Source organism: Bombina bombina, chromosome 2 (genome assembly GCF_027579735.1).
Source record: "Bombina bombina isolate aBomBom1 chromosome 2, aBomBom1.pri, whole genome shotgun sequence".
Classification (NCBI taxonomy): domain Eukaryota; kingdom Metazoa; phylum Chordata; class Amphibia; order Anura; family Bombinatoridae; genus Bombina; species Bombina bombina.
The window spans coordinates 241,700,259-241,723,678 of record NC_069500.1 but is presented as its reverse complement, the minus strand read 5'-3'; the positions used below and the strand labels follow the sequence as shown (position 1 = coordinate 241,723,678).

At 36.1% G+C, this 23,420-nt stretch overlaps 1 protein-coding gene across 1 annotated transcript in view; it reads left to right on the top strand.

Annotated features, from left to right (window-relative positions):
- Positions 1-440: 440 nt before the first annotated feature.
- Positions 441-23,420, top strand: part of GLRX (glutaredoxin) — a 46,877-nt gene continuing 23,897 nt past the window's right edge. The window contains exons 1-2 of the mRNA XM_053701503.1: positions 441-737; positions 14,280-14,397. Of these exons, the coding sequence (XP_053557478.1) occupies positions 531-737; positions 14,280-14,393 (321 nt within the window). The 5' untranslated portion in view covers positions 441-530 and the 3' untranslated portion in view covers positions 14,394-14,397. The remainder of the gene's footprint in view (positions 738-14,279; positions 14,398-23,420) is intronic.

The following is a 23,420-nucleotide window of genomic DNA, read 5'->3' as shown; positions in this document are numbered from 1 at the left end:
TACATATGTAACATAAGCATAGCCTTTGCTTCTAAAAAATATTTGAAAATATAGAATTAGTGAGCTAAAAATAGCTGCAAGGTAAATAAACTTTTAGCTCACTAATTCTATATTTTCAAATATTTTTTCTTAAAAGCAAAGGATATCCCAATGTTACATAACATAGTGCAAAAATATGTAACATTTTAAAATACATTGACTGTCCCTTTAACATATGCCAAGAAACTTTTATATTTATTTGCTATTTATCTAATAATTTGTTTCATCAGTTCATAAATTCAGCCATTATAAAGCAAACATAATGCATTGATAGATTGTTGTTGTATATGATGTGTTTGCATGACATTTTTATCTAGAAGGGACAGTGTTAAAGAAACTTGAAACCACAAGAGTTTTGTCGGTAAGTCCAGCCCTCTGCACCCCTCCCTTTTTTGTCATGGTTATACAAGCCTGCAGAAAAAGACCATTACCCCACTCTATCAGTGCAACTACTTTCGCCTTTGTACACAGGGAACGAGGCATTTTAGACAATGGCACAGATCTTTGTAGACAGCAAACTGAAGCCAGGCAAAGTCACTCTATTTGAAAAGCCTTCATGTCCATTTTGTATAAGTGCAAAAGAAATTTTAGAGAAATACAAGTTCAAGGAAGGCCATTTGGAAATAATTAATATCTCCAGCCATGAGTTAATGGGCAGCATTCAAGACTATTTTCAGCAAAAAACTGGAGCCAGGACGGTGAGTTAATTGTGTTTTATTAAAAGGGTTATAGTCAGACTATCTTAGATTTTACACTGAGATGACTAACTGTTTTTTCACCTCCAGCTATAATATTATAGACATATAACATTTTATCTAATATATTTGCAGTTATATCTAATCCTATAATCTCAGGTTATGGCTGTGACACTCCTTGTATTCAAACTCAAGATGATGGCATAAACAATTCTGGTTTCAATTGTCTTTATAATATCTGACGCAGATTAAATGGTATTCCATGTGTATTTACAAACATTTATTGTAGCAGCAACAGTAGTGAGTGATAATACACCTACAGCGGCCTGTAAATTCATATCAGGGCATCGAGAGATGATTCAGCTACAATCGTATAGCAAAGTGAGTAATCAGCTGCTACACCGTGGGCAAGCCTGTAATTTACTAATGGTAGTGTAAAGAGTTAAGCAGTATCTGAATAGCATATTCACTGGTGTAGTGCACTGTGAGCTACTGTAACAAATGAAAGCATTACATTAGACACTTCTACTGTCATATTAACAGTTACTGTAAGAAAATGCGCTGCAATGCGTTATGGTATTTTCATATTCATTGCTTGCTTATGTGTATAACCTTGAAGAAAGAGTTAAAGAGACACTAAATCAAAATTATCATTTACATGATGCAGATAGATCAATACATTTAAAACAAAAACAACAAAAAACATTTTTTTTAAATTGAATTCTATTGTGCACACTTTCTGAGGCATCAGCTGCTACTGAGCATATGCATATATGAGTCTGATGGCTGTCAGGCGACTAGAAAATTAAAGACAGCTGTGAAATTTTGTCAGAAAAATCTGATGCTCTGCTGAAACTCAGATTGTTGCTGCATTGTATTTTTATTACTATTATTATTTTAAAATTGTAATGCACTTATATGAATTACATCTTTGAGTAGAAACATATTTGCAATATTCACAAATTGGCAAAACTGCTTTTAGCAAAAGTAATCACTGTTTTAGTGTTAACATTTTTTCTCTGCACGTACATGTGAAGCACAACTAGATATTCTCAGTGAACCTGCACTTTAAATACTGCAGCTGCTCAGCACTCCAGTGGGACAAATTGAGTCATTACCAGATGGTACAAGCACCTTTAGGCTCTCTAAGCAAGTGCTTTTGCTTAAACTGCTGGTGCACAGCGCATATTTAAATACACCTTTGAAACAGCTATAGCTTTTATTAAAAGCATTTTTGCTAATACATATATATTACAAAAATGCTTCTATTGGAAACTAAAATGCATTCATGTGGATTCCAATTTTGTGCACTACTGTTCTGATGCTTAAAGGGAAAGTAAACATTTTAAGTAACACTTTAACTGATGACTATTGAACATTACAACTTCAATAATAGATGAGCACTATACCTGCAAATACCACTCATTTACTGCTCTCACAAGCCAGTGTACTTTAAAAAAAAAAAAAAAAAAAATGTCATTAGTTGGCCCTGTGTTGGTTCACCAGAAAAACCATAACCTGTCTGCCTGTCGCATCAGGTCCGACAAACCTTTGTTAAATAGGCCCCTATGAGTAGGCTATCACCATTAACTTGCTATTTTGTTTAGATTACTGTATGTAGATGAGAGCTGCAAGTGTGCGTCAGGAGGCTGAGCAGACAGACATTAGCCGCACGCTCCGTGGAAGAGGAGCCGCCCTATTGGCTGTACTGCACCCTCAATCAACGCAGAAAAGCAAAAATAAATACAAATAAAGATAGCAGGACTAGGGGCAGCCAGATGCTCCATTACCTAAAAATTTGCTTAACAGTTATTATTTATTTATAAATATTATTATTTTAGCAGGCAGGATACATAGAGATTTCTATCGTTTTCAAGTATGTCCTGGGTTTTTAACAATATTTAAGGCACAGACACTATATAAATGCTTTAGAATGTTCTTTACCGGCACTTTAATATAGCCACTAAGCCTAGCAGTGTCAGTATCTGAGCATAGCTGCCAGTCACCTGTAGTGTTCAGCTCACGTCCGAAGCAGAGTTTAACTATGTATGTAGGCAAGCAATACTGCACTAAGAAAGTGTTCTAATGCATTAGTGCATCTTGTTATTTTACAAACATATATATTTTATGACAGTGATGCCATCTTTCCCCACGTTTACATTTGGTAGTAATAACATTTTATGATATGTGGGAGAGTTACTGAATGGTACTCCAATGGTACTTACATACTCATGGTAGTAACAGTAGTAAGTGACGCTTCAATACCCTGTAAATTCAGGCAAGAAGCTCAATTATATTCTAGTATCCACTGAGAAGGGTGAATATTAATTTCATTATACACGCCCAGCCATGAGTAGTGAGCAGCACTCCGAGAGTAATTCATTCACGGTACTGTACTAAATGACATCTATATCTACAAAGCATTACTATTTGTGTAATTAACCAGGAACTACTACAAATATAATTATTTATAAGCGGTACACATCCGATAGAACACTCAAAATGACAAGTAGCAGCAAGTTTTATTTTCAGAAGCTGTCAAGTTATTTATGTAACATTGGGGAAAAAAGTAGGTTAAGGCCAATATTTGAAGTTGTTTGAGGCTAAAGGAAGTGTGTGAACAAGCAAAAATGTGAATTAAGAATCCTGTGTTGTACAACCTGAGAAGAACAACCAAAAGTAGTTTAGAATCAGGAATAGCAAATCCTGCATTATGAATATAGCACTCCTACACCAATCCAAACAAAAATATATACAGGGTGTACTCGCTAACAGTCATATGGTTCCATTTGTCCTCTACAAAAATAGTGGACTGTCTTGAGGAGACAGTTGATTGGGTCATCAGATCAGACCTATTCTGCAACAGCTGTCTGCCATATTGGCACATGAAACCACAGATCAGACCCCATTTCCTGCTGCTGATTGGCCCATGGCCCATCTGGGACATCAGATGAGAGGTCATTGCCTTACAACCCCTTTTTTATTTCTATATTTGACTCCAGATCAGCATTTATTTTAATGAGCGGTAATTATTTTTACATTCATTTTAAATGACAGATAGTTAAAGGGACATTAAACACTAAATACATGCTAGATAGAATGATGCATTCAAAGAAAAGAATAGCCTGTAAAAAACATGTAGATGGATTTTTAAAAGTTGTTTAAATAGTGACAACATAAGTGTAAAGTTGTAATGTTTATAAAACAATGGAAGCCACCATGTTGTAACTTGGATTACATTCTCTGCTGTGGCCAATTAGGGACAGTCATAAATAGGTCACAAGAGTTTGCAGCCAATGCCTGCATGGAATATAAGTGTTCTGCACTTCCATTTCTAGTAGGAACTGAAATGCTCACAATTTCATAATGGAATTACAGGAAAGGGGGACAAAATAAATAAAGTATATTACAGAGTTGTTTTTATATATCATTTTATATTGCCATCTCAAAGTGTTTAATGTCTCTTTTTTAAAGTACTAGACTATCCAGGGAAATACAGGCAACCTGGCAACCCCAGTCAGCCACAGTGACAGGCATGTAATTTTGTAATTAAGCAGCTGCCTAGGTGTGTCTTTACTCAGGGGTGTCTGTTAATCATTCCCTCAAAAGCATCCTAAGTTTTGTCTTTGTAAACATGTGTCAGTATATACCAGAGTAATAATACAATTTATTTATATTATTCTTTAAAACAACCTCCAATTAAAATGTATATATGAAACAATTGAAATGAATAATTATTCCTAAATTCTTTAGATTTAGTTAAGATTTATATACACATTGAAATATATTAAAGGGACAGTAAACCTTAAAAATAATGTTATATAATTCTGCACATAGTGCAGAATTATATAACATTATATTAGCCAAACATTATTAAAACATAATTTCCCCTCTTAATTTTTTAAAAAAATGCGCTGTGACAGGAGCGAGCTGCGACAAAGGAATCAGTCCAGCGCCAAAAAAGGCCAAGGGACAAATATACAAAACTGCCAATACTTTAAAATGTGGATTTATTACAATCAAATACAGCGATATACAGTAAAATAGGAGTAAAAACAAAACAATGGCAATGGATGCCGAGCATATATTTAAAAAATGCAATAAAAGAAAATCAGTTTAAAACAATAAAATTGCTAGCAAAACAAAAATCGATATCAGCCTGACAAACTGGTTATCAGCATAGAAGTCTTGGGTACATATCGGGTAAACCAAGCTGTCTAAGCATACAGAGCGTAGGAGGCTGTGGGTTGTGGTTGTCTGTTATGGATCCATAGTGTGGTGTGCACCGTGGTAAAAATAAGGGAGATTCGTGTTGCGTGATGTGTAGCGTGATGTGAATGATCCAATGAAAGATCAGACCTGGGTGTGGATGCTTACAAATTACAACAACAATAAAAACAAAAATACAAAAATACAATGTGGCAAGTTACAACACAATAGAAATTTGTATAATGATGAAAAAAACATATAATTATGAAAAAAACATCATGAAAAAACCAAAAAATGAAACCAAAAAAATGATGCTGAGTGGAGACTCCAATGCAAAAAGGTAGTGATCGATCCTGAAGACAAGTGAAAAGTCAATCAAAAAAAGGCAAATAAACAGTCAATTAGAAGATCAGAAAAAATTCAGAAAAATTTTCTTCAACAAAGGATGGTGGAGAACAAAGTTGATGTAAAAAACAGTACAAAAATTTTTGCAAAAATCCAAAAAATTCCAAAAGTTCAAAACAATGAATAAAAAGGTAAAAAAGGGGGGGTGGCAGAAAATTTGACCAATCCAAATAAAGGCACAGTGGTGTGCTAAAAGACAAAGTCAAACCACGACAAAGCAAAGTGAGGAAATAGGAATGTAAAAATATATAAAGGTGTGACAGGATAAATTCCAAGGATCCCAAAAAACTTTAGGCAATCAGCGGCTCTTAATGTCGTCCCTAGTAGATACCTGTAACCCAAAATAGCAACATAGCGTGATACAGTTTAATTTATAGTAGTAATCAAATGGAAAGATGCTTACCAAAGGGTCTAACGCGTTTCGGTCCTCAATAGACCTTTTTCATTTGACTTTGTCTTTTAGCACACCACTGTGCCTTTATTTGGATTGGTCAAATTTTCTGCCACCCCCCCTTTTTTACCTTTTTATTCCTTTTTATTCATTGTTTTGAACTTTTGGAATTTTTTGGATTTTTGCAAAAATTTTTGTACTGTTTTTTACATCAACTTTGTTCTCCACCATCCTTTGTTGAAGAAAATTTTTCTGATTTTTTTCTGATCTTCTAATTGACTGTTTATTTGCCTTTTTTTGATTGACTTTTCACTTGTCTTCAGGATCGATCACTACCTTTTTGCATTGGAGTCTCCACTCAGCATCATTTTTTTGGTTTCATTTTTTGGTTTTTTCATGATGTTTTTTTCATAATTATATGTTTTTTTCATCATTATACAAATTTCTATTGTGTTGTAACTTGCCACATTGTATTTTTGTATTTTTGTTTTTATTGTTGTTGTAATTTGTAAGCATCCACACCCAGGTCTGATCTTTCATTGGATCATTCACATCACGCTACACATCACGCAACACGAATCTCCCTTATTTTTACCACGGTGCACACCACACTATGGATCCATAACAGACAACCACAACCCACAGCCTCCTACGCTCTGTATGCTTAGACAGCTTGGTTTACCCGATATGTACCCAAGACTTCTATGCTGATAACCAGTTTGTCAGGCTGATATCGATTTTTGTTTTGCTAGCAATTTTATTGTTTTAAACTGATTTTCTTTTATTGCATTTTTTAAATATATGCTCGGCATCCATTGCCATTGTTTTGTTTTTACTCCTATTTTACTGTATATCGCTGTATTTGATTGTAATAAATCCACATTTTAAAGTATTGGCAGTTTTGTATATTTGTCCCTTGGCCTTTTTTGGCGCTGGACTGATTCCTTTGTCTCAGTAAACCCTTTTTTTCTGGGGTAGGTTAGACCCCATTTTTTGGTCACAGCTTAGGGCACTCTTAGCGCTAGAATACCACTACTACTATATATTGACAGGAGCGAGCTGCACTTAGTCTTATTGCATGGTCGGGCCAGGCTGTGACTATACAGCTGGCCCGATGCGCTGAGTAAATATAACAGACCCGCTCAGCAGAGAGCGGGTCTGTGAAACAGCGCTTTTTTTAAAAAAAATTAAGAGGGGAAATTATGTTTTAATAATGTTTGGGTAATATAATGTTATATAATTCTGCACTATGTGCAGAATATATAGCATTATTTTTAAAGTTTACTGACACTTTAAGTAGAGACTAGCTTTGAATCAACTATGCACGCTTATTCCATTTACAATATTCTGTACAACAGATTATATATATATATATATATATATATATATATATATATATATATATATATATATATATATATATATATATATATATATATATATATATATATAAAAATCTTTTTAAAATGAACTTTACTCACAATAGTCACCTTAAAATATAGCAATAAAATACCAGAGTATGGACTGTTAGCTTAACAGTGTTTAGTTAAACAGTATAACAAGATACTTCACCCAAATCTTACTGGATTTCAATAGATTTAAGATAACTTTCAGACAAGTATAATTAAGTTATTTAGCCCACAAATGATTCTATATAACTTCAATTAAAAACTCCAGAAATTGTATATATTATTAATGCAAACAGCCAATTTATATGCCAATATGTCTGACCTGAAATGATCTTTTATTTAGCTACAATGAGGCAAATTCTAATATCTATCTATCTATCTATATTTCTTTGTAAACATTTAATATTTTATACCAGTATACTTATTACAATCGAATTAAATCTTTAGAATATCTTTGATTTAAATATAAAAGTATGAAATAACCTTATATATGTTACCAGATAAAATTGAAGTTAACCTCATAAATTAAGAGAGGTATTTTTGCAATATGGATAAGGAAGTTAGGTCCAGATTTGCTTTATAGAGACTGGATTCCAAGGCAACAGTTTGTCAGTCAAAATTCAGCAGCAAAGGTCCTTTCTTTCTCCTTGAATAAAGTTATATCACGTGATATACCCCACTCTTTTTTATTTTAATCATTGGTGAATATGGGATACGCACCACGGAAGCTTGTCTGTGATAGGCCCTTCGAGCTGAACATCTCTTGGTTATTTGGGAGATGCCTCCCGGAGAAGCCATTTATATTTTGGTTGTGATACCATCTTTGAACTATAGGTGGCAGCAGACAACCAGAAATGCAGTCTCATTATCAATACTGCTACAGTAAGTACAGTTTACTATGTATCTTTTAATTGTGTACAGGTGGCCCTCGATTTACGACGGTTCAATTTATGCCGTTTCAGAATAATGCCCTTTTTTTGCTATTGAAAAGCATTGACTGCTATTGAAAGCATTAGCACATGCATACATTAAAATAGCCAGTAGGTGGAGCTGTCCGCTTGTGTTGCAGCAAACACATGCAAAGAAAAGCAAGCCAGACATGATCAATGGATCATCTTTCAAAGGAACAAGATCTAGCAGCCACTTCCCTTAGCTGCAGACTCAATGCAGAGAACTGTTTGCAGAAAAAGGCAAGTGAAAAACGTTTTTTTTAATTAAACTTAGTTTGATGATGATACAGTCTGTTGTGTGATTAAACACAGGCAGGCTGAAATCAGTGTATAACCAGACCTAAGCAATGTAGCCATTTTTAAAGGAACAAGATCTAGCAGCCACTTCCCTTAGCTGCAGAAAAAGACAATAAAAAAAACATTTTTCTTCATTAAACTTAGTTTGATGGTGATACAGTCTGTAGTGTGATTATTTTGTTTTTGTTCATTAAACTTAGATTGATGATGATGATACAGTCTGTGTATGTGTGATAATTTTATTAGGTGCTGTTAGCAAATGTTTTTGTTCATTAAACTTAGTTTGATGATGATACAATCTATTTTATTAGGTTAATAATGCTGTTTCATATTTAAAGTCTTCATTTCAAAGCTTTAAAAATAATGTATTAGGTGTTACTTATGTCAATTTTGAGAGGGGCCTGGAACCTAACTCCCTCACTTCCCATTGACTTACATTATAAACTGGGTTACAACGGTTTCGATTTACAACCATTCCTTCTGGAACCTAACCCCGGCGTAAACTGAGGGCTACCTGTATATTTAATATACCCATTATTTCCTGATATTAAGAAATCTGTCTGGTCACATATCTGTCCCATCTAATATGACTTATCATGTATCTATAGAGACTAAATATGAGTATACTTCTAGCATCATACTAGTAAGCAATTTACTGTTAATTATTTTTCTTCACAGAATCATAGCCTTCAACATCCTGGCATTGTTTGTATCTTTTAATATGAATACAGTATATTTCATGTTTCTAATAATTTTTGAGTGCATGGACTTATGTTTATGACCAATATTCATAGGACATCTTGTTGTCTGAAAAATAAAGAAACAGGTGTTATTTTGTAATGAATCAAACATTTATACATCTATCAATGCAGCTATTATTCAACACAACAGACATTTATCCAATATAGTATGTTTCAGATCAATACATATATGTTAATATAGTCTGGGTGTGGAGAACGTTAGCTTATATGAATTTATACTCAATTTATTTCATATTTAATATTATCGAAACAGACAATCTCTCAGACTTATCTATTTACATTTACTATACAGCTACTTATTAAGTTCAGCAAATACTTATCTAATATGTTACTGTTAGGCACTGCTTCTTAGATCCACAAACATACATTTTTATACAATACTGAAAATTACACACAAGTTGTACTTTAAAATTAATTTCAAAGTTACAATGCAGAACATATGTTTCTGCTAGCCAGCACAGATGTGTATCTGAGGTTCAGGGGCAATTAACAGGCCTGTGCTAATTACTATATTCTCAGAATTTCTGTTTGCTTATCTGACTTATGTAGAGAATCTTGTCTCCAACATCCCATGATGTATCCTGGCTTGGTTAATTGTCTATCTTCACTAATTGAACCAAATGTTTTCCCTTTGTCTCTCTCTTAGATGTAGTGAGGGGGTCTGTAAATCTATTATCCATTTTGGGCAGGAAACCCATGTATGGGCATACACATCTGAGGGTTCCATAATGTTAATATTTACTTTGATGTGGCCCATTGGTCTTATCTATACAAAGGTCTAAATCCTTTTGTTCTCTCCTGTGTAACCATGAAGAAGGGGAAGGATTGAATATTGATGTGTAGTCAGCAAGGCATCTCATGTCTGACCTCAGAATTGCAATACACAGAATGTATTCAGCGATAAAATGAGCATGCTCAAATTTAATATTTGATAGGTTGCATACTTATTTTATCTTAATATATATATATATATATATATATATATATATATATATATATATATATATATATATATATATATATATTCTCTCTCTACTGACATTCACAGATACCCTGACACATGACAGTATAATGCAGATATCCAGCACTAATATGTAATGCTGTTAGGAACAACCAAGCATACATAGTAAATTATACCCAAACATCTGAGGGCTCTACAATGATAAAGCATACACACATACATATAGCCATTTGCAGAATTTTCTCAGTTCATATGAACCGATGAACCTCCCTTCATAACTGCAAGACCGTACGCTTAAGGTTGAGCCACGAGAAGGAAGGTGGTACATTGCAAACAGCGATGGGTGGTGATGTCACATGCCGATCCAAAGAGTTGGAGTATATTCTTTGGTAGCAGATTGACCACAGTATTAATGTTCTGTTACATTTGTTTTTATACTTGTGAGTAGGGGAGTGTACATGAATAAGTATTGTTTTAAATATTTTACACTTTATCCAGGTATTCACCTTTTGTGTTCTAGTGTTTCACCACAATTCCTTCCTACCTGTATTTCTGTCAATTACCTTTATGGAAGCAAAAGATACATGGCCAAAGCAAAAATAAAACCTACAGGCTAATAAATTCTAAATGAAAGGTACATGAAAACCAAAATTTTTATTTCATGATTCAGATGGAGCAAATCATTTTTAAACTTTCCAATTTACTTCTATTGTCAAATTTGCATAATTCTTTTGAGATCCTTTTTGAACGTCACTGGCCCTCCCATTGAATCTTTGGGAGTCTAGCATCGCATGTAGTGTGGGCGGGGTATCACAGAAAACGGCTTCAGATTGGTGGTCCCCTTTGTGATGTCCACAGGTCATCTGTGACACACTGCATATAACCACAACAGGTCTTTTGCATTGAAGATGTTAAAGAAAAGACTTTTAAACAGCCTAGAAACGAGACTTGTATAGAGTTTTAAAATATCCTGTAAAAAGTTATTGGGAATTTGTTTTTCTCATTGACAAGAGAAATATCTTTGCAATATAAATGTATTGGCAAAAATACTTCAAGTAAAAGTTATTAATGTTTTAGTGTTGGCATTTTTCTCTGCACGTACTTGTGAAGCATAGCTAGATATTATCAGTGCACCAACATTTTAAATACTGTAGCTGCTCTTAGCGCAAGTGGGGCTTGTATCATGTGAGCAATTAAAAAATTGAGTCATTACCACATGGTACAAGCACCTTAGGCTCTCTGAGCAATTTCTGCGTTTAAAATGCTGGTGCACAGTGCATACTTAAATACACTTTTGAAACAGCTATAGCTTTTATTAGAAGCATATTTACTAATACATGTATATTACAAAAATGCTTCTATTCAAAATTGAAATAAATCCATGTGGATTCCAATTTTAGCTGGCATGTCCCTTTTTTAAGAGATTCATTTTTCTTCATTAGAGCATATCCTTTTTACATTAGTGACTCAAACTTACTACGCAATTAGCCACTGCAAGGGGGTTAAGCATAGAAGTCAGGCCACAGTCAGTCATTGCAGCCCCTGAGGAGAACATGACCAGTGATTGCAGGTTGATGTGACTGCTGCTTCTGATTGGATGATTGCCCATGTTCCCCTGAGGAGCTACAATGTTTGCCACTCCCAGTTAGGAGTTAAAGAGACATTACACCCAATTTTTTTTTTCTTTCATGACTTAGAAAGAAATTTTTTTTTAAACAACTTTCTAATTTACTTCTATTATCTAATTTGGTTCATTCTCTTGATATCTTTTGCCGAAAAGCATATCTATATAGGCTCAGCAGCTGCTGATTGGTTGCTGCACATAAATGCCTTGTGTGATTGGCTCACCCATGTGCATTGCTATTTCTCAAACAAAGGATATCTAAAGAATGAAGAAAATTAGATAATAAAAGTAAATTGAAATTTTGTTTAAAATTGTATCTGAATAATGAAAGAAAATGTTTGGGTTTAATGTCCCTTTAACTTTGCTTGGGTCACTAATGTGATTTAAGAGCCAGCAATCTGTAGTGGTGTTGCTTAAAGTGAAAGTAAATCCTAGCATTGTACAAACGCTAGGATTGACTATTGAAACAAATAAAGGGGACTTTCATTCATGAAGTATAAGATACTTCGTGTAGAAAGCTCCTTTATTTGTTTCAATCGATCGCCTTTCTTAGCTGCTACGGCAGCCCACGGCTAAAAAATTTTTTTAGCCAAGAGGTGATGTTTTCACCTCTTAGCCAATAGCCGTGCAGTAAATCTGGCTCGGCTCCCATGGGTGCCGAGTTTACTGCACGGCTATTGGCTAAGAGGTGAAAACATCACCTCTTGGCTAAAAATTTTTTTTAGCCGTGAGCTGCTGTTTAAAACAAATAAAGGAGCTTTCTACACAAAGTATCTTATACTTCATGACTGAAAGTCCCGTTTATTTGTTTCAAAAGTCAATCTTAGCGTTTGTACAACGCTAGGATTGACTTTCACTTTAAGGATGGCCTGGAGGGGACCAGAATGCACATGCATCAAATCCAGCCCCTCTGGGTGTCTGTGCGCAAAAACACAAGCTCACAATTTAAGGACAGTGCATGGATTTTCCTTTAAAGTGTTTCCAACATGTTTGAATCAGTGTTACTGAACAGAAAAACCTGCAAACTTATTTGTACGGCTAGTGTGCAATGCCGCCCCCTGCTCGCATGCAGCCAATCATGCGTGAGCATGGGCTGTCAATCTCCCCAGTTGGAAAAGTCTGACCTCTGCTTCTTAACTCTCCAGCTTCAAGTAGACTCATGCAAGCCTGCAGCCAGATCATTGATAAATGTGGCCCATAAAAGCAGTTCCTTTCTCCCGTACGGCTGCTGTTGAAATGTGGAGCCTGCTGCAGCCTTTGCTCTGGGGCCCAGTAATGTCTAGTTACGTCCTTGTCTCAGACCCTCAGTTTTAGTTTTATTACAGCTCTCCAATCAAAAATAACACATTAGTACTTCTTGCTTTCTAATAATAATAATCACTTATTACTTTTCACTATCGTATATGTACACTTAACAAATCTTTTAAAACACAAAACTGTGTGTTTAGCTATATTGTTAATTAAAGGTACAGTCTAGTCAAAATTAAACTTTCATGATTCAGTTAGGGCATGTAATTTTAAACAAATTTCAAATATACTGTTATCATCAAATTTGCTTTGTGTTCTTGGTATTCTTTGTTGAAAGCTAAACCTAGGTAGGCTCATATGCTAATTTATGAGCCCTTGAATTTGACAATTTTCACAGCTATACAGCCCTAGATAACATTGTGCTCATTCCTGTGGAGTCAGCACTGATTGGCTGAAATAAAAGTCTGTCAATAGCACTTAGTTAAGGGGGCAGTCTGCAGAGGCTTAGACACAAGTAAAAAGTATTTTAATATAACGGTGTTGGTTATGCAAAACTGGGGAATAGGTAATAAAGGGATTAGCTATCTTTTTAAACAATGCAAATTCTGGAGTAGACTGTCACTATAACTCCATGTCTTTCACCTGAGCCGGCAACTCTCTCATACCCTATTATTTATACATGCACAAACACACTTGTCACTTGGTTACAACATTATGTAAAAAAAATAGCAGTTAGAAGTAACAGGATCACTGTAGGTTACAGGTACTGGCACACCCTCCACCTCAGAGTCCTGTGCTCTATTCTCACAGCCTGGTAACTGCCAAAGGAACTCTCACACACATTTATTTTAGAAAGTACCACTTCACCAGTCAACAGCCTTGAACAGTAGGTAAAATAAACAGGATTGGAAGGAGAGTTGTAGTAAGCTGCTTCTATATTGCCCAGGCCAATATAAGCTTGTCTTTGGAAAGTAGGGGGTACATATTTGGTTATATTTTTGCAGGATCATAAAATCTTATTTCCCAAGCCTAGTAACCAATAACTGGTTAAGAAATATTATATAATATGCAGTAAAATGTGTTCTTAGAGAAAATGTCTGGAAAAACTAAATTATTTTATGTTTTCTACCCTTTCATACAAGACTTGCGCTATTATAGCCAGATAATCCCAGGGTACATTGTGGTTGTTAAGGGGTTAAATATTAAAAATCAATAAAAATAATCGCCTTTTCCAAAACTGATCTGTGGACATTATAAAGTACATACTATTATATATGTTTCTTTCTTTAGGTACCTCGGGTGTTTATAGGAGAAAATTGTATTGGTGGATGCTCAGACCTGACGTCTCAGGAGAATAACGGAGAGCTGCAGAACACGCTGCAAAAAATAGGAGCCCTAGAGTAATGAGGTAAGTTTAAAGGGACGTTTTTTTAATGCCTGTATAAATAAAATCAGCTCCAATGCATATAAAAGACAAGAGTTTGTCTGAAGCCGTCATGCGCAGTTCAGACAAACACTTGCAGCTGATCGCACGCGCACCCACCCGACAGCAGCGCGAGGACCGGGCAGCACAGGAGAGAGAGAGAGAGAGAGAGATATAGATAACAACAACTCAACACGGCCCGTGTGAACGGGCTTTAGGACTAGTGTGTATATATTGTATTTTATTTCTAAACAGACATTTTCCTAAAATGGATAACAAATGCTATAGACAAAACTAAAGTATGCAGTGGTTTAAATGCATGACCTATATTCACCCATATTTAATAAGCAGCCCCTTCTCATTCCTTTAGATGATGGTATAGTGTAGGTTCCATGTGGCAATGATTCACTTTTTAAGAGCTGTGAGTTCTTTTGATCACAGCACTTCTGTTGGCTCCAGTTCTGTGTTTCATTTTAAGCTTCTGAGTTAGAGGGCAAAGCTCACGTTTCATTATACCATGCTTTAAGTGTACATGAACAGTGCCAGTCAGAATTCCTCTGGTGTTGGCACAGAGAGTGTGCACAATGTGCCAATCTGTTTCTTAAAGGCAAAGGAGCCTTTAAAAAAAAAAAACAGTTGTTGTATAAAATAATTGTTTTTACTGTATGTTGAGACTATACAGCAAAATATATATATATATATATATATATATATATATATATATATATATATATATGTATGTATGTGATAACTTTGAAAACAGCTGGCAAACATTTTCTTCTATAAAAGTCCAAATTCATTTAACATCCATTAAAAGGAGAACAAACAACAAATATATCAAACAGCTTTAGGTAGTACTTTTGTCTGACATGTTTCAGCCGTAGCCTTAATCATAGACATAGTTAATACCATATGTGCAATTAAAATATATACCCTTAGCTTGTTACTCATTGGTTCAATGTAAATCACTTCACAGTCATAGGAAATAACTCCCATTAATGGATTTAACCCTTCATCTACTCTACATAACAGGGTAACTAGGCTCATCTCTGTATTCACTTTAAACACTGTGATTATTTCTTCTGTAAGAAAGCAACATTCACTGCTATATGTGATAATTTATCAAAAACATTTACACATACCACACACACACACACATATATATATATATATATATATATATATATATATATATATATATATATATATATATATATATATATATATATATATATATATATATATATATATATATATATATATATATATATATAAATAAATAATTTGTTTGGTTTTTTTTTAGCACACGTTACAAAAAGTTTAAATCCACATCTGGGAGTGCTGCCAATATGACCCAGTAATTACACAAACAAAAAGGTATCAGTGCACATCCATTTTCAAAAGCACATAATTTTTTGAACTGCTGCAAAAAATTGCCTGCAAATACATCAAGAGACAACTATTCTTTTTAAATAATATTGGGAACTTAGTCACACAATATGGCCATATTTTGCTTAGCCAGTCACCACTTACAAGGTGCCCCATTTCGACTGGTCCTAACACTACAGTCCTTATGCCACAGAGGGCTGAATCATTCCTGCTTTTACTTACTCTTCATAATAGAATGAGACTCCCTGGCTTTTTATTCACTAAAATTAAATTCAAATAAAAAGCCAGGGAGTCTCATTCTTTCTTACTATTGACATAATGAAAAGATGGTAAAGAGTCTTTTCTAAAATTTGTTTAAATTGTATAGTTACAACTCTATGGGTTACTCAATGCTTACAGGCTTTTAACCATTACATACTGAGAGAGCAACACTTCCTATCTAAATGGGAACCTGTATATAGAACTTAAATGGACAGTCTAGGCCAAAATAAACTTTCATGATTCAGATAGAGCATGTAATTTTAAACAATTTTCCAATTTACTTTTATCACCAATTTTGCTTTGTTCTCTTGGTATTCTTAATTGAAAGCTTAACCTAGGAGGTTCATATGCTAATTTCTTAGACCTTGAAGCCCACCTCTTTCAGATTGCATTTTAACAGTTTTTCACCACTAGAGGGTGTTAGTTCACGTATTTCATATAGATAACTTCTCGTGCACGAGCACAGTGTTATCTGTGAGCAGGCACTGATTGGCTAGACTGCAAGTCTGTCAAAAGAACTGAAAAAAGGGGCAGTTTGCAGAGGCTTAGATACAAGATAATCACAGAGGTTAAAAGTATATTATTATAACTGTGTTGGTTATGCAAAACTGGGGAATGGGTAATAAAGGGAATATCTATCTTTTAAAACAATAAAAATTCTGGTGTAGACTGTCCCTTTAACCTCAAATGTGATATGTATATTGTATGGGTCGTCGTCGTCGTCGTCATCATCAATCATCATCCCATCCATCCAGAAATTGATTATATCATAAATGGAATTATAACCATTGGGAATCCTGGTGGCCAGGGAGAAAATCCAAAAGGCCTCTCTCTTGAACAATAGTTTGTTCAAGTCCCCTCCTCTTGTTTCGTTTTTTAGTTTTTCTATGATTCTCCACTTAAAATGTCAAATTGGAATTAGCATGTTCTTGTATGAAGTGTTTAGCTAGTTCTGATCTTGCATCAGATCTTTTAATATCTGAGAAGTGCTGGCGAATTCTGTCCCTGGATGTCCATCCAATGTACTGTTTATTTGATCAGGTGCACCAGGCCATGTAGACTACAAATTTAGACAATTCACACAAACTACAGGGGATACACTGGCTATAGCCACACCTATACATCCCTTTTGATGTCAACCATGAACTGGTTTCATTATTTTGTGGTAGGTTACTGGGTGATAAAATATTACCTAAGGTAACTCCTTTTCTGTAGGAAAATCTACACCCTTTTTGGACAACTTCAGTTAGTCCTTTGTCTGCTGCTAACATTGGTAAATGTCTTTTGATTATCTTACATATGTCTCTGTAATTTGAAGAATATTGGGTGACAAATGTCACTTGCCCTACATTATCATTGTGTCTTGATGTAGCTGTCTTTGATGTATCTCTTAACAAAATATTTCTGTCAGTCATGTCCACCTGTTTCTTCAATTTCTGTCATTTTTTTATTATACCCTCTGACATGCAGTCGCTTTTTGAGATCCTCACTGTGTTTTTTTTTTATAGTTTTGGTCACTGGAACAGTTCCTTTTTATTCTGACAAATTGTCCCTTTGTTATGGACTTTTGTACACTGACCGGATGGCTGCTTTTTCCATGCAAAAGGGTATTTCCCAAAAATTAGTTTCCTATAATTTGTTGTTTCTACCCTTTTGGTTACCATATTAGATGTTAATTTTAAGTCCAAATAGCAGATTGAGGATTTGTTGGACTCAAAAGTAAATTTCAGGGGGGGCGGAGCCAACTCTGAAGCAAGACGGTCGCATATCTCCACAGCTCTGAACATATACATAAAAAAATTAAACTTTGCGGCCGTCTATGACTTCTCATTTACTCCTATGCTCATTAGAGAAGACCAGAAACAGCACCTGCTCCTAGCAAGAATCTTGGTGTGAGTAACTCTACAAACACGGACCTTTACATCCTGAGTGTGCTGAACACGCGAACTGCGGCAGCCATTTTGCGACCTAAACAGCTCATTTAGTAAGAAGCTGAAGACTATCACTGCTGACCTCTAATCTAAAGAACTACTGTCCTGTCTGAATATGGTTGATGTGGAGCACATTTTAGGGCAGATGCATGCCCTTTTAAACAAGTGTGGAAATGTGCTCGGTTGCCAAGTTATAATGGAGTCCCGGAGGATAGACACAACGCTAGCAGCACACGCTACTCACACGCGCACTAGCCTTGAAGCCCCGGGGTTTGTGAATGAGCCGAGATCGCGGGTCCTGACATCCCCTCTGCATCAGGTACAGATCTCTTTGACAGTGACACGCATGATAACAGAATTCAGCACAGCAGTTGAGGAGATAGGCGACAAAGCTTTTGTCAGTGAGAACCTGCGATCCCCAAACAATGAAGGCCGAGCCTGTAAATTATTAGAGGAGGCAGACCGCAATACTGTGACTAAGGGATATCCTCGGCCAGTGCCAGAGCCACTTCCACAAGGTCCGCGATTACTACCACCCCGCATCCGGCAAGGATCTTTGCATGGTAATGTTGAACACTGTGAACACACTCGTATACCGCTCCACATTCTAACATCGCAACAGCTTTCCCTTGCAAGGAGACAGTGTTGCCTGCCTCAATTCTCCTGGCCTCAGAGGGATACACGGTGCCATACTGTCTTAAGTTGGAGAGGCAGCGCTCTGCTTAGAGTTGGAGTTGGCTAGAAAAAGTTGTGCCTCCTACTAGAACTTATGGCTGGCGGTAAAGATTATTTCAGTCATATTTAATGTATATTGTGCAAGTACCTCCTATACTAACTTTGGAGTGAAATGACTAACACTTATTATACTGCAGCTTAGAGCACAGCATATCCGCTAAGCTGTAACGTCCATAACAAGACTTTGAGCACCAAGAAGCTTACTCATGTATCTTTGTTACTACTGCATTTTACTGATATGCTTTTCCTAGTTATAATATCTATCAGCTAAGCTACCTTGTGGCACACATACAGTATTTATTTATCCCAAGCAATGTAATGAACCCAGACTTCCTGCATGTTTAGAGAGTTTTGTAGCTAGCATATCCAGACATAAATGTACTACTTCACAGTTTGTGTATATATTTGAGTCGTTGCTGCAATGTATGGCTATCTTATGCTCTGTTATGGTATTTACCTGCTAAGTCCTCTTAGAGGAAGTAAATCATTTTTATAAACAGGTGACAGATAAGGATGAGAAGATTTTCCTACTTCAGGGCCCAATACTTCTCCTGCATAGTTCAGCCCTATGTCCAAGCTGTTCACAGCTTTTTTAAGCTCATGAGGTTATTGTTAGCAATTGAATGTAAGATCATCCCTATTTACTCCTGTGTTCATTTTTTTTTTTTTTTTTCTATATAAGACTAGATTATCACCTCCTTAGGTAATTAGAATCTCAACATTCTCATACTTTATGTACATACATGGAGTTTTAAGCGAACTTGCCTACTTCGCAACTTGCGGCCGGGGCGGCGCGATACCTATTTGTTACAAAAATATAGCTTCATAGTATAGGGTTGCACCATAATGCAAATTGTTGTACATAAGCTCTGTTTTTATCCTCTGCCTCATACTAAAACTGTACACTTGCTCTCAGTATTCTATTTACAACTGATGTATAAAATGGATAGATGTTTGAGATTTCAATATTAACTCTATTTGCGGGAGTATATGGGAGTACTGCAATTACATGGCTTACTTAAGTCTACCCCATAGGCGAATTTCCACTACCCCAGGATGCCCTGTTTTCCATCGCAGGCTGGACCTGCAATAACATTAAACTGTGCAATTTCTCATCCTTATATTTAGTTCTAGTTATACATGGACCAAGTATTGTATCTACTCAATATATATTTAGCCTATAAGCTATCTACTTTGCTTCAATAACCACCTCCTCCACCACTATATTATAATGTACCTCCATATTTGGCATATTCACTACAAATAGTATTTATCTTGTCTCCTAACTTCAGAAGAATTAAAAAAGCGGGTTCTCTTAGCTAGCTTACCACCTCCCCCCCCCCCCACTCCCCTTACAATATACCTCCCAATGTTGGGGGGCTATCTATATGGCTTATCTTGTCTATGCCATACTCTAACCACTTATACCTACATACTTTATCACTCTATTTACACAGCAAGTTTATATATTTACTCTTATTATTGCTCCCAATACCAATCCCTAACTATTCTAAAAATTAAAAAATTTGAGGTTTATTAATGAGATCCAAAAGTGGTCTCCTTAGTTATAATTTCCTTCTTTCGCTTCATTACTACCTGTTGCTTTTGTTGGCCCAAAAGTGAATTATTATGTCATATAGAAGGTTCCTGAAGGATCAACACTCTATCTGTATAATGTTTACAAGCTATGTAACTTGTTGGCTATACGTCCCTTCTATGTCTCTTTTTATTACTCCTGTACCATTGAAGCCTTATTTCATGTGACATGAGAATTTGTTATGATGTTTTATGTATGCCTTTAATTAAACCTCAATAAAAATTATTAAAAAAAGGAAATTTCAGACCCCATATATTCTGATTGAGGTAGTTGACAAAGTCAACTGCCTCACTCACATTCCCCATCCATATGAAAATCAAATCATCTATATACCTATATTATGATCTGATTTTATTAGTAAAATTGTTGTTTCCTCCATATATTGTGCAGAGTTCCCACCATCCCATTGTGAGATTGGCAAATGCGGGGCAAATTTTTCCCCCATCGCGGTGCCCCTTGTCTGGAGGAAAAAAAAGTTCCCATCAAACCTAAAATAGTTATGTTTGAGAAGAAAGCTGGTCACTTCTATTATGTAGTTAATAAAGTTGGATGTATAAACAGTGTCCCTCTCTAAGAAAAACCTAATCGCTCTAAAAGGGCCATTATACACTCATTTTTTCTTTGCATAAATGTTTTGTAGATCTATTTATAAAGCCCATAAAGTTTTTTTTTTTTTTTTTTTTTTTTTAAATGTATAGTTTTGCTTATTTTTAAATAACATTGCTCTGATTTTCAGACTCCTAACCAAGCCCCAAAGTTTTATTTGAATACCGTCAGCTACCTTCTCCTGCTTGCTCCTGTTTGTGTAAAGGGTCTTTTCATATGCAAAAGAAGGGAGGGGGGGGAGTGTCTTATTTCCCACTTGCAGTGGGCTTTCCAGCTGCCTTTTCAACAGAGTTAAACTGAAAGCTTCTAAGTACGTTTTTAAACCATTTTATACTGGATTTTTATGTCATTATCTGCATCTTATTCTTTATAGTAGGGTCTATTACATGCAGTTATATGAAAATGAGTGTATACTGTCCCTTTAAGCCCATTTCATGGGGTATCGAAGAGTAAAGGGACACCACATCCATCGTTGGCCAACTATAGTGTGGTTCCCAGTTGCTGTTTTCTAGAATCTGCAAGAGGTGTTTAGTATCCCTCAAATAACTATTGAGTTTTGATACCAATGGTTGGAGCAAATTATCCAACCATTCTGAGAGTGGCTCACATAATAAACCTATACCAGAGATGATATGGCGCCCTTTAACTTCCACTAGGGATTTGTGGACCTTTGGGGGGATATGAAAAATGGATATAATAGGTTCCTGTAGAGTAAGATAGTCGCAAGTATCCTGATCAATATGCCCCTCTTCTAGGCCATCATCCAATAATGACTTAATCTCTCTTAAGAAAACAGACGTAGGGTCACCAGGGAGTGACCTATAATCGTCACGGCAGCTCAGTTGCCTTAAGATCTCATCCTTATATGCCTTCTTACTCCCACCCTTGTCTGCCATCTTTATTACTAGCTGGTCATTCTTTTTTAGGGAGTCAATAGCCTATTAAATCGGCTTCTATTCCTCTTTGGAAGCTTAAGAGAATATCTCCTCTCGATTGAATTGGGTAGAACACTGACTTGGGTCTAAAGCCCCCATGTGAGTTGATCCCTATTTCTTGTGTATCTCCCTCTCCCACAAGACTTGTCAAACTTTCAATGGCCTGGAATTCAGAAAATTCCAGATGAACATTGTCCCTGCTTGCCAAATTGTCAGATTGATCTCTGAAATGTTTCTTAAGTGTCATATTGCGGATCAGCCTATTGACATCTGCCAGGGTCTGAAATTAAATTTACTTGTAGGTACAAAACCTAGTCCATAACTCCAATACTTTAAGTTCACTGTTATTTAAGGGATACTCTCTAAGGTTAATCACATTGTTGTTAACAATAGCTGTATTTGTTATTGATATTTGACTAGCTTCTTGTTATGTCTCGGGTAATACTGTGAAGGGTTTGTTCTTCCTCCCCTTGCTCCTCTTCTTTTTCCTCTTCCCTCCCCTCCTCTTCCTCCTCTTAGGGAGGGATTCACTGGGGCGGTGTAAAAAACCTGTTCAAGATCACTTACCTCTCTATTCTCTATTGAGGTTACGTCACTCTCTACAGGCACTGTGTTGGGAGGTAGTCTATCATTACCTGATTGTACTGCTGTATCAGCTAAATTGCCAACAAACTTCACCGTTCTTTGTTCCTTATGACTTTTAAGTATCGATTTGGGGTTGGTACTAGTGATGTCGCAAACCTAAAAATTTGGGAACGCGAACTCCCGCAAAAGTTTGCAAACCGGCGAACCCCCATAGACTTCAATGGGCAGGCAAATTTTAAAACCCACAGGGACTCTTTCTGGCCACAATAGTGATGGGAAAATTGTTTCAAGGGTACTAACACCTGGACTGTGGCATGCCGGAGGGGGATCCATGGCAAAACTCCCACAGAGTCTGGTTTTAATCCATAAAGGGCATAAATCACCTAACATTCCTAAATTGTTTGGAATAACGTGCTTTAAAACATCAGGTATGATGTTGTATCGATCAGGTAGTGTAAGGGTTACGCCCGCTTCACAGTGACAGACCAAACTCCCGCAGCGGGTACAACATCATCACACCGTACGTCCATGTGTGTAATGCTGCCTGACTGAGACATATCCCTGTTATCTACATCCTCTGGCAATAATGGTTGCGCATCACTCATTTTCTTCCAACTGATGTGTAAATAACTCCTCTGACAGATCAAGTGAAGCGGCTGTGGTGCTAGTGTTGGTGGTGGCGGCAGGCGGGCGAGTGGTAACTTGAGAGGTGCTGCCCGAAGATAAGCTGGAGGAGGATGGTGCGTCAAGGTTCGGAGCGGAAGCTATAGAAGATTGGGTGTCCTGTGTTAAAATGTCAACTATGTCCTCAGAACTTTTCGAGTTCATGGTACGTGGCCTCTGAACACTGGGCATTTATTCTAGGGCCAAAGGGAATCACAGCACCACGACGGCACCTGTGGGGTGGCCTGCCTCTGCCTGTTATTTTTTTAAAATGTACACTTACACTACTATTAAACAAGATATGAG